The sequence below is a fragment of the Corvus kubaryi genome, unplaced genomic scaffold (genome assembly GCF_017639235.1).
Source record: "Corvus kubaryi isolate FWS band 111438036 unplaced genomic scaffold, C.kubaryi_AGA036_p1.0 split3-73, whole genome shotgun sequence".
Classification (NCBI taxonomy): Eukaryota; Metazoa; Chordata; class Aves; order Passeriformes; family Corvidae; genus Corvus; species Corvus kubaryi.
Genome location: NW_024582091.1, coordinates 21,492,242 through 21,506,118, shown reverse-complemented (window position 1 = coordinate 21,506,118; position 13,877 = coordinate 21,492,242). Strand labels below are relative to the sequence as shown.

The following is a 13,877-nucleotide window of genomic DNA, read 5'->3' as shown; positions in this document are numbered from 1 at the left end:
TTTATTTAACATGATTTCTGAAGTTTTACCTCTAATTGCAAAAGCCAGTCACTGTGCAAACTTGCTATAATGCTGCATATATCATCAAGGTGTACCAACATAAGGGGTTTGGTTTTTAATAGCCCAGTTGTTGGAGATACAATTATTTTACCAACTGCAAATTAAACTGATTTAATATGTATTAAAACTTTTGGTTAGGGGTTTGATTCTTAAGCAAGGTCACCATTCATTACTTCAGAGTAGAAACACCTGTGTTAGACAAATCTATCTGCCAATTTGTTAAATAAGAAAAACTGAAAAGGGAAAGTCAGTATCAATAGAAAAAAATAGCAGTTTCAAGATGCTATGCCCCTAAATGTCTTGTAATTGCAAGAAAAGGTTTGTATCACATTTTCACTTTGCACATAATGCAAATAATAGGACTTCTTCTCCTTTTTTTTAATTTATTTTTTTCAAACGTATAAGTATGCACAGGAACCACATAACGACATCAGAAAAATATCAGTAGCTATTGTAAGGTAGATTTTAACAGGGAGTATTTATGACCATCACAATTAAAATCTAAAATATGCTCCACATATTACATTAACAATTTCAGTGAAAATGTAGTAAATAAGCCAGTTTTTTCCTAAATAAGCTAGAAGGTGGAATAATTTCAGGAAAAAAAGAAATCACTGCTACATACTTTGTTTTCTATTTAAAATGAAAAGCAAGGGAACAGAGATTTGAGCTGTAAAATACAAATAGGACATTTTTCTAAATAAATATAATCGCTTTATTGCCTTAGTTACCATGATTACAATAGAAAATAATTTTTTTTTTCCCTTTGTCTCAATTACACACTGGTATATTCTGAAAGATCAGAGCTGCTGTGAGATGTTTACTTTTGTGCATTTTTAACCTATTAAGTACCTTTGTTCAGTTTTATGAAAACCATTCTGTCTGCTCTGAATCACTACACAGAAATTGTAGCTGTTCAAATCAAGTAAAAAGTTGGTATTTGTGCTCTGAAAAAGAACTATATGGCTTGGTAAGAGCCTGGTCAAAAAGTCAGTGAAGGAGAGGGAACTAGCTTGACATAATGTTTTCATTGTGAATTCTTAATAGTTATTTTAACCCCTTACTTATAGCCAGCAGGGGGGTTAATACTGATTTTTCAAGGCTTTAAATTGCTAATTCAAGTTAAGTATTACAAAATATTCAGACATGCAAGGTCAAGAGAGTCAGACATTTACGTACCCAAGAGCAAAACAAGCAAGCAATAATACTTCTCTAAAAGCCTATTTGAAAGTCAGAGTTGCATGCTTTTTCCTGGAAATGCAAATTCCTTACAGCGGATGTTTTTTTGGCAGGTCACATGCTGCATCATGTGAAAATCGGGTTAAAGGTAAAGCAGTGTGTCCATCAAATCCCCTCCATCGTAATGGAAGCTACGATCCAGCCAATCACCCGCACAGTGCTCCGAGTTCGGCTGAACATCACTCCTGACTTCACCTGGAATGACCAGGTAAAAAAAAAGGGAGGAGGAGGCAAGACGAGAAACATTAGTTAAGCTTCAATAAAGGAGATGATCACTGGGAGTCCATAGCTGTTTGGATAAGAAAAAAGGCATTTATTTTTAGCTAAAAAGCAACTTTGATGATAGGAATGGAATGACCTTTATGACTTTTGTTGGAGAAAGCAGGCAAAGATCATCTTTTTATTTCTGTTAATCCTTATAACATTGGGCTGTATATAACACATTGAGGCAAATGCTTAATACTGAATATTCACAGTAGTCACACACAGATTAGAGTTATGTTCCCAGTAAGGAGAAGCAAGAAAAAGGGAGACATGAATGGCTCTCTGAACTATGAATGAATGTCAGACAGAAAAGCCTTGAAATGCAGTTCATGTATGCCAGGTTCTGTTGTTCCTCCTGGCTTCACAAATACACATTCACAGTATCAGTGCCTTTCTTCTGCTGCGACTTGTCTGAACAAAAAAACTGAGATAAGTTTGCAATTATGTTCACCTGTATTTTATGGTGCAAATTCATATGGAAGGAGTTGTACCAGTTTCACATTTAGCTATACCCACATCCTTTGATTCAGAATCTGTTCATTAGAAATACATTTAAGATAAATGAAATATAAATGTCCACATGGGGGCATTGTATTGTTGCTGTTACTTCTGAAACTTTCTACAGGAAAAAAGCTACCTCAATGGGCAAACATAATTTTCATCTTTTAAACTTATGAGATTTATGCTTAAGATAACTTATTCTGAAATGTGGATATTAAGTATCTGTTCTTTTATTAAAAAACTCATTTTAAAATCCCTTAGATTACAAGTTTACCTCAATCATAAGTAAATGAGAGTTTTATTCCACAAACACTTAAATTACTTTCGATTTTATTTTCCCTGCCGAAAGGTGTTTTATTTTCTTGTGGAAGTTTCACCAAGTTGTTGTATAAGTGGGAGATTAGCAATCAAAATATAGAAAGTTTGATTTTGCTTGTCACCTAGATTTAATGAAGAAATATTTGAATGGATTCCTAACATGAATTATAACATGAAATACTTTTTTCTGCCTTATTTATGTTTCAGAAGGAAAAAAAGCATTACTTTTAGGATTGAAACAAGTTTTTATTGTTCAGTCCTTCATCCACTTTACCTGTAATCTGTTAAAGATTAAAAAAAAAATAATGGTCTTTATATTAAACTTTATCTTAATACAAAGTAATTTCTCAATCCATTGTTAGGTTTTTCTACAATACCTAAGTTCTATATCTTTACAGGTTAAAAAAGGGTCCACACAAAATTATACTGTTGTTTTGATTCTACACCTCTAAATTTAGAGCAAAATTTTGTCAAAAATCTATTTTCTGCCATGACCCCTTTACACAGTTTTTCTGATAGTTGCTTTGGAAACATTATGATTGTTTTATCAATTAAGTTTATGGAGCTGTTTTTGTGTGAATGTTTAGTGGTAATCATAAAAACTTGGGAACGTTTTTTTTTTATTTCTGTAATGTGGTGTTGATTTTCCTGTTTCTTCAGTAAATGAAACTTCTATCACAGTAAATAACTAAAGCTGTTAAATTTTAATAGTCTCTGAAAATGAATAACTGTCTCAAATTCAAGCATAGACACTCTGAAACTGCTTCTCCATCATCACATTATTTTAGCAAGCTTCTCAGAAACTTACAGTTTTAGCTGTAATTGGTACAAAAGTTAGCTGCTAAAAAATTCCATCTGAAGAATTGCAGTAATCAAATAAAACCAGTTATGAAAACTTTAAATACCATGCTTAGCTGAAATACCCTGCTTGACTAACATTTCAGGGTTTTAAGATTGTTCCTTTACCTGCATAATTAATTCTATAGTGATCTTATCACAAACTTTGCACTTGACATTACAAGAGAAAGAAGATAGTTTTTGTAGTCATGACATAGGACATCAACTTAATCTCTAGTTTTCAGTACAGGGAGCTCTTTAGCTTGGTAAGATCATGTGAGCCAAATCCCAAATTTTTATTCTGTTGTTAGAAGCAAAGGTCTATAAACATACCCAGATAGAGCAATTAAGCCTTAATGCATCTAGGAGGAGTCCAGCAGAAATGCAGAATAATGCAAGTAGTATTAATTAGCTGAATCATATATCAGACATATAGTTTTAGGGAGACAGTTGCCCAAAATACTGGTACGTGCCAGTTCTTAAGAGCTCCCCAGAGTTCTTGAAAATCATTACTGGCGAAAATGTTGCGTTTCCTGTTCCCAGATTTTCCTGCTTACCCCATGCAGTTTTTTCCCGGGATTTTCCAAAATTGGGTTGCTAGTAGAGTTAATAATAACATTTCTGAGCTTTGAACTTATTTGCCTTCCTTAATTCTCTTAAATGCTCCTAATCCCTGATGAAATAGTAGTCTCACTGTCATTTTTCAAAATGTCACCTGCGTGTCATTTCAGCTGCACTGCTTCAGTTCCCAATGAAGCTGCAAGTGAAATTCAAATGTAATATAAATTAATGACTCTCCATCTATTTGTCTATTGTGCAACTGTGGTAAAAAAGAAAGAAAGGCACCTTAGTTTTATTCTTTGTACATAGTTTTGTCTTCACAAACCAGTACAGACTGTTTTCCGACAGACACAGTAATGAATTATGCTGAAAATAATTTGTGCCATGTGAATCAATACCAGATTCCTGGAGCATTAAAATTGCCATTAGAAGCAACTATGCACTTTGTCTTTTTTCCTATTAAGTTTAGGAAAAATTCCAACTTTTTTTTCATCTCCTGGTTTTGCAACTTATCGCAGTCCTCATCAGAAACACCAGAAATCTACATTCATTTAACAGTATGTCTTCCATACTCCTTTACTATGCATTTTTCTTACTTTCCTAGATATTTAAGTAAAATGTTTGTACGTTGGCAAGCGTTATTTATTCTGACAAAGAAACAAGACATCTTAATTTAGCATCACACCTAGCTATGATTTCTGGCATTGCTGGCATTGCAAAATAAGGTACAAAACAAAGCAAACAAAAATCTAGGTTTAAAAAGAAGTGTTGCCAGATGGCAGGGAAATCATTCAGTGACGGCTCTATTTATGTTCTTCTCACTTCACCTGTATCAATGGCTACATCAATGGCCTTCTGAATATACTTACTGTATCTTTCTAGAGGAGAGGGGATGAGAGAGAGGAGAGGAATGTCACAATTCAGTGTCCAGTTTTTCCTGAGAGAATGTTTTTGACTGAAAAATGAGCAGACAATTGCAAATGACAATCCTCTATACAGAACCCAAAGGCAGAAGTACAGGGAGGAATAAAGAGAAGGTGTTCTTTCCTAGGAGCCTAGAGGGAACCCTGGGGGTTCAGTCTATTTATAAACAGCTGAGGCAGTACCTTCAGTTGCATTTGTATCATGTTCACTGGTATTATGTGTACCTTAAGCAAACCCTTATTGAAGCATAATCTTCAAGCAGACTGATCTAATTCAAAACATTATTTTTCGGTTACTTCTGATTTCTGTATTCCTTTATGAGCCTATGTCAATCAGAAATACATCTACTTTTTTTGCAAACCTAGAGAATCTTGTTACAACTAAAACAAAACTATCTTTTCTACTCATAAAGGTACATGGCAGTGTTGGAGAGCCCTGGTGGATTTGGGTAGAAGACCCTACTAATGATCACATTTATCATTCAGAGTACTTCATCATTCAAAAGAAACAGGTAATGGACTTCTTTCCGAATCTCATAGCAAGACAGAAACAAAGTTAGTGAGATGCGGATTTGTCAGGTCAGTCAAGCAGATTTTTAAATCAGCAGTACAGCGTTCAAATTCAGATATACTTGATCAGCTTGGACTTCCACAACAATTTTTTCTAAGCTCAAATGTCCCTTTTTCTCTTCCTCCTTTGCTGGGATAGTTACTTTCAGATGATAAAGAAAGACTGTAATGGTTTTGTCTATTAAAGAACAAAAGCCAGCCTTATTTTTATCTTTTGAAGACTACAGAAACAAAATTCATTCCAGGCAGTAAAATATTTTATAAAGATGTAAACATTGCACACATACTTATTGTTTTGCGGTAGCAAAGCTTATGAAAGTGAGACAAACTATGGTTTTTCAAGTTACTGATTTTTCTGTGCAGTAATTATTCTCTACGTGTCTGTACTAGGTCATTACTAAAGAACCTCAGCTGCTGGTGTTCACAATCCCAATTTTTGAACCTCTTCCTTCTCAATATTACATTCGAGCTGTGTCCGATAGATGGTTAGGAGCAGAGGCTGTATGTATCATAAATTTTCAACATTTGATCCTTCCAGAGAGACATCCACCCCACACAGGTAACTTCAAATTTGATCATTTTTCTTTAACTGATATTGCTCATATTGGGTTTTTTTATGGTAGTGCAATAAAGTTCTTACTTCTTCTTCATTGTAGAAAAGTTTATGGAATTTTACTTTGTGATATTTCTTCTCCAGCTCTCTAAGCTTTTCAATTCCTGAACAAAATGCAGGAATTTTCATTTCATCTCAATATACTACCAGCCTTTGAGTTACTCCAGGTTCTCTATAAACCATAAGAAAACTGAACCTGTCATATAAAACTAAGCAAATCTCTGTGTTACGGTATGTCTTAGCTTAGTGCTTGCAAGCATTAATTTTCTTCTGGACTGGTTACAAATAATCCTAGACTGTCTTATGAATGGCATTCAGCAAAGAACAAACAATGCTAAAATTTTGAAAATATGAAACATTTTACTGTTTTTGCTGAGATACATTTTTCATATCAAGTACTGTTACAGCACTGAACATCACATTTCCTCTCATCAAGTTGTGGCCTTCCCCTCCCCCTCCTTTTTTAACACTTGGCACAGAAGCATATGTTTGTGTTTTTCTTCGTTTTTTCTGGATACATAAATTGCTTTATACATTCATTGGGCCTGATGTCATTGTAAAACCTTTCCACTGTAATTACATTTGGCTCATCTAGCAGTCTGTTAAGTGAGTGCCTTCAGAAATGCACAGTTCTCATACGGTGTTGTCCTTTGGCATGCATAAATTCACATGTGTTTGTGAAGTGTTTAGCTATTGTTATACTGTACCTACACTGTCTGGAAAAGCATGTGTAACCTTTTTATCTAATTGACTGATCACTGACTACTATTCAGAAGAAACAGAAAGATATTTACACATCACCAGTTATGGAGCCTCTAGGATTTATGGTAATTGATTTCAATTCCCATCTGGTTCCCACTCAACAATGAAGTACGTAGAGGCTCTGCTAGGCAAAAAAACCCTTCTTTCTCCTCAACAGAACCCAAGAAATTGCTGTTTCTGTGGGAATGATAAAACAGCCATAAGGTATCAGTGAAAAGCATGTGAGGAATATTAGGCATCATTGCCTCAGTAGATTTTATGACTCCCATATCATACCTTAATGTGAAGCACCCTGAAAAGACAAGGAGACCTCCAGCCTCAAAAAAAAAAAACCAACCCAAACTTCAAAGCAAGCATCTGTATAGCAGAATCACTGCAGTCTCCTTAATTTGGTAGGATTCCAAATCCAATCTGGTTATATATATCATCTTCCAAATTCCACAATCTCTAATTATTTGGATAGCAGATGCCCTCAAGATATATTGAGAATTATATATTGAAAAGCTGTTTGTTTATTTATTATGTCTTTAATTATACATTTAAAGGATTAGATGCAAAATTTAGCTGTACTCATCTGATTTGTATTACTCCATCAACTTGGAAACTCCAAAGAATCCTTCCTTCTTCAATAGACTTTTTTTCCCTTGAACTTTAAATACTCCACATTTTGTTATCATAAGAAGCTGGACATACATATGATCTAACACAGTGATTTTAGAACTTACTACAAGTGGGTGAAAACAGCTATAAGAAAAAGATTAATATATGCAAATAACTGATTCACAGCTATCAGAGTACTTTAAAAATTACTTGCAGAAAGATTTCAGAGCTATAAAAACAACTTTTTTCTTTTTCTTCATCAAAGTGAACAATTACCCAAATGTGTACTCTCTGTCATATGAGATACTAAGTAAAACATTTTTCAGTGTAAATTGTTTTCCACTAGATTACTGGTTAGTGTATTTGTCTTCATAACAAGCTATTTCATGTCATGGCATCTCTTGTCATGCACTTACGATTATTTTGTGGTTTTAGAGCTTCTGGATCTTCAGCCTTTGCCTATCACAGCCTTGGGACATCGCGAATATGAAGTCCTGTACAAATTCACACACTTCAACCCTATCCAGACACAGATATTTCATACTCTTTATCACACAGACTGCAATGTTCTTCTTGGAGCGCCTACAGGTTCTGGAAAAACTGTTGCAGCTGAATTAGCCATCTTTAGAGTTTTTAACAAGTATCCCACATCAAAGGTTTGTAAAATAGGTTTACTAGAATCATTTTGTTATGAGTGTTTTTTCAGCAATAGAAAACCCTAGAAGAAAACTATGGGGAACAGAATTTTACTTTCTCCAATTTGCATGTGCATGGATACAAAATGATACTGCATTAGGTACACTGCGCTTTTACTTCAACTATTTATTTTAATCAGTTGACAACTAGAGTTAAATCTACAAACATGGCATTCAGGCATGCTGGATTTCCTTTTCATCCTTACTTAACTGTGTATCCTGCTTTAATCTCCTTCTACTAGCAGTGGTACTGTTTTATAGCTGTTAGTTCCCTTCCATGTGAATACAACTAGCCCAGTCTCTCTATTATTTAAACAAATAAGGTGCAGTTAATTACTACAAGCCAATATTCTGTTCCAGCTCGCCCCTGTGTTTTAAATTGCCTAAAAGTTGAACAAGTCACCTTTTGGAGTTTTGTTTTCAAAGTGAATATATATCTGCTTCTTGACTTAGCCATATTGTCTTAGTTAACCACGTTTTAGCTTTAAAGTCTTTCAAAAAGATATTTGTATCTGACTGGGGGATTTTTAAAAAGTATAACCTTTCTATTAACAGAGATTGTGTACATAAATTCCTTAATCATCTTTGAATTTAAATATCTTCATGTAATTTGCTAGTCCAAGTGAGGTAAATAAGTCACTCATACACTTTCAACTTATCTGTGAGACATACAATATAGCCAGTTCTCACAGGAATGCATCTTTTAGGTTTTAATAAAGCTGTAAGCCTGGCTATATATTTTAAAGAATGTATGTGAATTCTTCATGTAGCAGTTTCTTCATGTTCAAAAGCTTTAGAATTTTTAACCATAAATCTATAAGTAAATACTGTTTGTACATGTGAGCATATTCCCCTCTGCTCTGCAGGCTTCTTTGGGAAAAATATTGTGACATTTTGCTTAAAATAATCAGCTTTTTTATTTAATTGGTCATGTTTTAATAATTTAATGACATAAATAGAAATCAGGTAAGATATTGCTTGCTAGAAATTCAGATTATTTCTATTCCAGAATGTTAACATGCAGATTTTATAGTCATGGCAAAAAAACCCCATTATTTACACAACTGGGTTTTGATTTTAAAAGGTGTGCTGAATACTTCAAGAATTTATTCTTTTATCTGAATTTATTTGCTTATTAATTGCTCAGGAAACAAAACAGTATTTCAAGCATTATGTCTCTTTTAAATATAATCCTGCTGTAGGTCATTTAAGGGACTCAGACCTTATTTATTTTATAAATTATGAGTATGTTCAAATCTCACAAATACTATGTGTTGTAGGTACACTTTAATAAAGGTTTCTTGTTTAACTTCTAGTTTTGTGCCTTTTCTTTTGTAGGCAGTGTATATTGCACCCTTAAAAGCACTCGTCCGTGAGAGGATTGAGGACTGGAAAGTTAGGATTGAAGAAAAGCTTGGTAAAAAGTATGTTTCTCCTTACCTAGTCAGAGAATTGAGAAGCAAAAGAACAGCTCATCAAGTATGAATAAAATCTCAAAATACTTACGAGTATTTCAAAAAGGGTTTTGGTTTTATACTGTCCTTCAAATTTCTAGTACTTGAAAAGTTCTATCAATCGTCACTGTAGTGATATATCAAAACTAAGATCAAAAATGATAGATCAAAAGTGATAGATCAAAATCAAACCTAAGAAAGGGATACACTTTGATACCCAGCTATTTTTGTTTTCATTGCTTGCCAGTATAAAAAATACAAAGCTCAGATTTCAGTCCACAGTATCCTTGGAAATTGAAAATATAAGTCAAAATAAGCTTTTGTTAGAAACCTTAGCTGTAAGGAACATACAGGACTTGCATGAACTGTATAATAATAGTCATACTATGTCATTCATATATAAATTAATATAATTTTATTCCTTGGTAACATTAATTCCTGCTGATCGTCCCAGGTGTTGGAGTTCAGCCATTACTTTATGATCTATAAGGTAGATCAGTCATGTTGATGCTTTCCAAAATTATATTTTCTTGAATTAAAGTTTTTATCCATAGGATGCGTTATTTAGGTCCTTCACCTTTTCTAAATACAGCCTTTTTCCTAAGTTAAGCTCAAAGCATGCCACAAGAGAAAGAGATGCTCTTCTGTGTACCTGAAATTACCAGTAATATTCCTGTTGTTATCACAGCAATGAGATAAAATATTTTATAGTAATATTTCTTTCTTGAAATTTGCAATTACTTGTGTCTGAAATTTTGAACAGAAGATACAGATTGCTTTGAGGAATTTTTATTAGATTTAGATTCAACTGGTTCAACTGGATGTAGAATGTGTCATTGAAAAGTCAAAAACCCATTGTAATGCATCCATCTAAAATGATGGATCATCACAAATGCTGCAAACAATTGGAAAAACTCTTCTAATCTTCTTCAAAAAGTAATCTCAGGCTAATTTCTGCACCTTAATGGACCTTCACCAGCAAATGCAATACACGCTGCAGTTTAGCCTCATTATTCAAACCAGAGATCCATACAGAACAGCAGGCAGCAACGTGGTAGCCTCCATGAAAGCTTTCATCCTGTCTATGATAGGGTGTTATGATTCACATTACATCATACCAGTATTATGTTATCTTCATTTTGATCAACTAACCATTGTTTGGGACTCATGTTTGTCCTCTTCTTTTTATATGATTTTGCTAAGGAATGTATTTGGTATTTATATGGTGTTTACTAGGGGAACAAAGAGACAGGTTTATTTACTTAAAACAACTTTGAAAATCCTGTTAAAGGTGTTTGACAAGATGCAAAATTACTTTGCTTAATTTTGTTTCTTTCCTCTTTTAAGAATTTAAGTTAAGGAGTAAATATTTGAACATTAAGATGTTTTAAAGCTTTGTAAAGCCAAGCCACTGTCCTTCTTGATTACAGGGTTGTAGAGTTGACAGGAGATGTGACTCCTGATATGAGAGCTATTGCCCAAGCTGACCTGATTGTTACTACCCCAGAGAAGTGGGATGGTGTCAGCAGAAGCTGGCAGAACAGAAGCTATGTTCAGAAGGTTGCCATTCTTATCATAGATGAGATCCATCTTCTAGGTGAGCATGTTTCGCTGCTTTTGATCAGAATCATTGCTAATTGATTGCTAAAGGAGTGTGCTGTTACTTATGATGTGAATACACTTTTTGATATCTGAACCTTTTCTTCTTCTCTGTTTTTCAATTGACTTTTCATTTACTAGGGGATGAGAGAGGCCCAGTATTGGAAGTCATTGTGTCTCGAACAAACTTTATCTCATCTCACACAGAGAAGCCTGTAAGAGTAGTTGGTTTGTCCACTGCTTTAGCAAATGCCAGAGACCTTGCTGACTGGCTAAATATTAATCAGGTATGAAAAAAGTTTTAGAAAATGGATATGTATTTGTCCTGCAGCAAAACAAAATAGCAATTGATAAGATAATTCAAGGTTAAACTTGAAAAAAATGTTCCCTTGTAGATGGGTCTGTTCAACTTCCGACCGTCAGTGCGCCCAGTTCCTCTGGAGGTGCACATTCAGGGCTTCCCGGGCCAGCATTACTGTCCTCGCATGGCCAGCATGAACAAACCTGCTTTTCAGGGTAAGCAGCGAGCTCCTAGACCCTCTCCTTCTTTCTGTAAAAGAAAAAGGGACTTTACACAGTTATTTGCAGCACATTTGCAACATGTGTTACTGTATGTACTCTTGGCATGTATTGGGGGAATCTGCTCTGCTAATGGCCCAAAGCTATTTGTCTGAAACATAAAGTGTGCTGCAAATGCAACATGTAACAGAGGAATGTAATGTATTTAGAACAGAAGAATAAAATTAGTGTTAGCAAAGGGGAAATAAAATGTGTTTTCTCTTAGTGTTTGACACCAGAAAGAAATATTTGTGTAAAAATATTTGAAATTTAGAAAGCAATAAAACCATTCATACTATTAATCTGCTGAGGTATTTTCATATGGACCACTGCATGTAAGCATTAAAACAGAACAGAAGTTGCAAGTCAGGCTAACCTCCTATAATTCTAGTTTCAAAGCAATAACCATAAAATTCAAAATTTGTAGTGCATCCAGATTTGCTTCTGTTTCCAATTTTTTATTCTTAACCAAGCTGGCAAGCAGTATAGACTTAAGAAAAACTCTCTTGTATTTTATTTGAACATGTTTTGTTTTCGTTACATAAGGAATATTTATTATATCAATTAAAAATAACCTCCAAAATAAATTTTGTAATCTGAACTGCTGTTGATTGTGAGGTGACATTTGCGAGGGGACTTTTTAGCTGCTTTAATTAGCCTTATGACAGAAGCAAAGTATTGATTGTGGACTAGAGACCAATCTTGACAGCTCGGATTATTTACACCTCCACAAGAGCATTGTACAAAAACACTAATGAACAATAAATCTGTCTTGGGCTGTGCTGCCACACCTGTTCCTGAAGCAACAAAAATCCATTAGATGTTGGGCTTTTAAAATATATAGATGTATTGGTATATGTAGTTGTAAGATATAAATACACATGAATTATCCTATTTCAGTAATTGCCCAACTGCATCACGTGTGTATATGCAGGAGCACATGCTGGGTAGTATTCAGGAACTGGGGAATAATATGTGCTGGTGGGCAGTATGAAATAGTTTTCAGAAATTAACAATACATAAATTTAATTGCTTGAATGAGAATTACATGAGAAAACACACAAACAGATTTATAAGTGGTTTAGAGAGAGTATTTGAAATTCTAGGTACACCTAGAATATATACTATATATATATAGTACTATATATATATATATACTTCTAGTGCTTGTTGAAGTTAGAAAATCTCTATAAATATGATTTATTGCACACTCTGTTCCCCACTTGTTTGACATGATACAGTCAAGGTTATTTTAGCATTTTCATGGCAATACTTATTCCTGAGTCCATAACAATTTCACTGCAAGCTGAAACTTTTCAAAGATTGGCTGAGCAAGAAAATGCTTTTTAAAAAAGTCCTAAAACGTAACTGGTTTAAATATATCATCATTGGTTTAAATAGATCAGACTAATTAGTAAACACAGAAACAAAGTTCTCTTGTACTGTAATGCCCACTTCCACAGCAGCTATTGAAAAGTCACTTTCTACTTTTTTTACCTTTTCTGATATTGGTAGATTGAAGTGGTCCTTCATAGGCTGACATGAGTTGATGCAGTTTGAGCTCTGGGTCAGACAGAAAGCAAATTTTAGACCTTCATGGCACTTAGTCTGAGACAATAGTGTAGAAAAAACATTAACATACTTATTAGGCTGAGATAGAGAATTTTGCAAGCTTGAAGTCTAGAAAGTTCGTCTAGGTTTTGTGGTGTTTTGTTGGGTTTTTTTCATAACTGGTTCTCTTAATTAGCTTAGTGATCACTGAAGTAGCAGGGAAAATCAACTGAGACTCAGCTAAGCGTAGTTTTATGGTCTTTGGTTCAGAGGTGGTGTATTCTCACCTCAGTTGTATCCATTATCCATCCAGCAGAATAGACTCAGCAGACATACCTGTATGTCATCTGCAGAGTGGTCTATCAGCTGTCATGGGATTGCAAGGAGAAACCCTAATTTTTGTCATTAAAGGGTCTAATTCTCAAATTCTGTTTTGCTCAACAGCAATTCGGAGTCATTCTCCAGCCAAGCCTGTTCTTATTTTTGTGTCATCCAGACGTCAGACAAGGCTTACTGCCTTAGATCTCATCGCTTTCCTAGCCACAGAGGATGATCCCAAACAATGGCTGAAGATGGATGAAAGAGAGGTAGAATCATTTCACCTTCCTTATTTGTGTTTTGCTTCTATTTTATTGATGTTTGTTTGAAAAAAAAAAATGATCTAAAACAAAAGAGCCGTTTGAGGGTAGATCTTGAAAGAGTTGTGCATATGCTAAGTTTCCTTATGTATTAAAAGTAGTGTCAACATTAAGGCTATAGAAGCGTCTGTGCG

At 34.4% G+C, this 13,877-nt stretch overlaps 1 protein-coding gene across 2 annotated transcripts in view; it reads left to right on the top strand.

Annotated features, from left to right (window-relative positions):
- ASCC3 (activating signal cointegrator 1 complex subunit 3) overlaps positions 1-13,877 on the top strand; it is a 257,776-nt gene that overhangs the window by 175,464 nt on the left and 68,435 nt on the right. For both annotated transcript variants that reach the window (XM_042016301.1, XM_042016302.1), the window contains exons 22-30: positions 1,353-1,507; positions 5,117-5,215; positions 5,664-5,832; positions 7,684-7,904; positions 9,282-9,367; positions 10,828-10,994; positions 11,138-11,283; positions 11,392-11,512; positions 13,550-13,692. In XM_042016301.1, the coding sequence (XP_041872235.1) occupies positions 1,353-1,507; positions 5,117-5,215; positions 5,664-5,832; positions 7,684-7,904; positions 9,282-9,367; positions 10,828-10,994; positions 11,138-11,283; positions 11,392-11,512; positions 13,550-13,692 (1,307 nt within the window). The remainder of the gene's footprint in view (positions 1-1,352; positions 1,508-5,116; positions 5,216-5,663; positions 5,833-7,683; positions 7,905-9,281; positions 9,368-10,827; positions 10,995-11,137; positions 11,284-11,391; positions 11,513-13,549; positions 13,693-13,877) is intronic.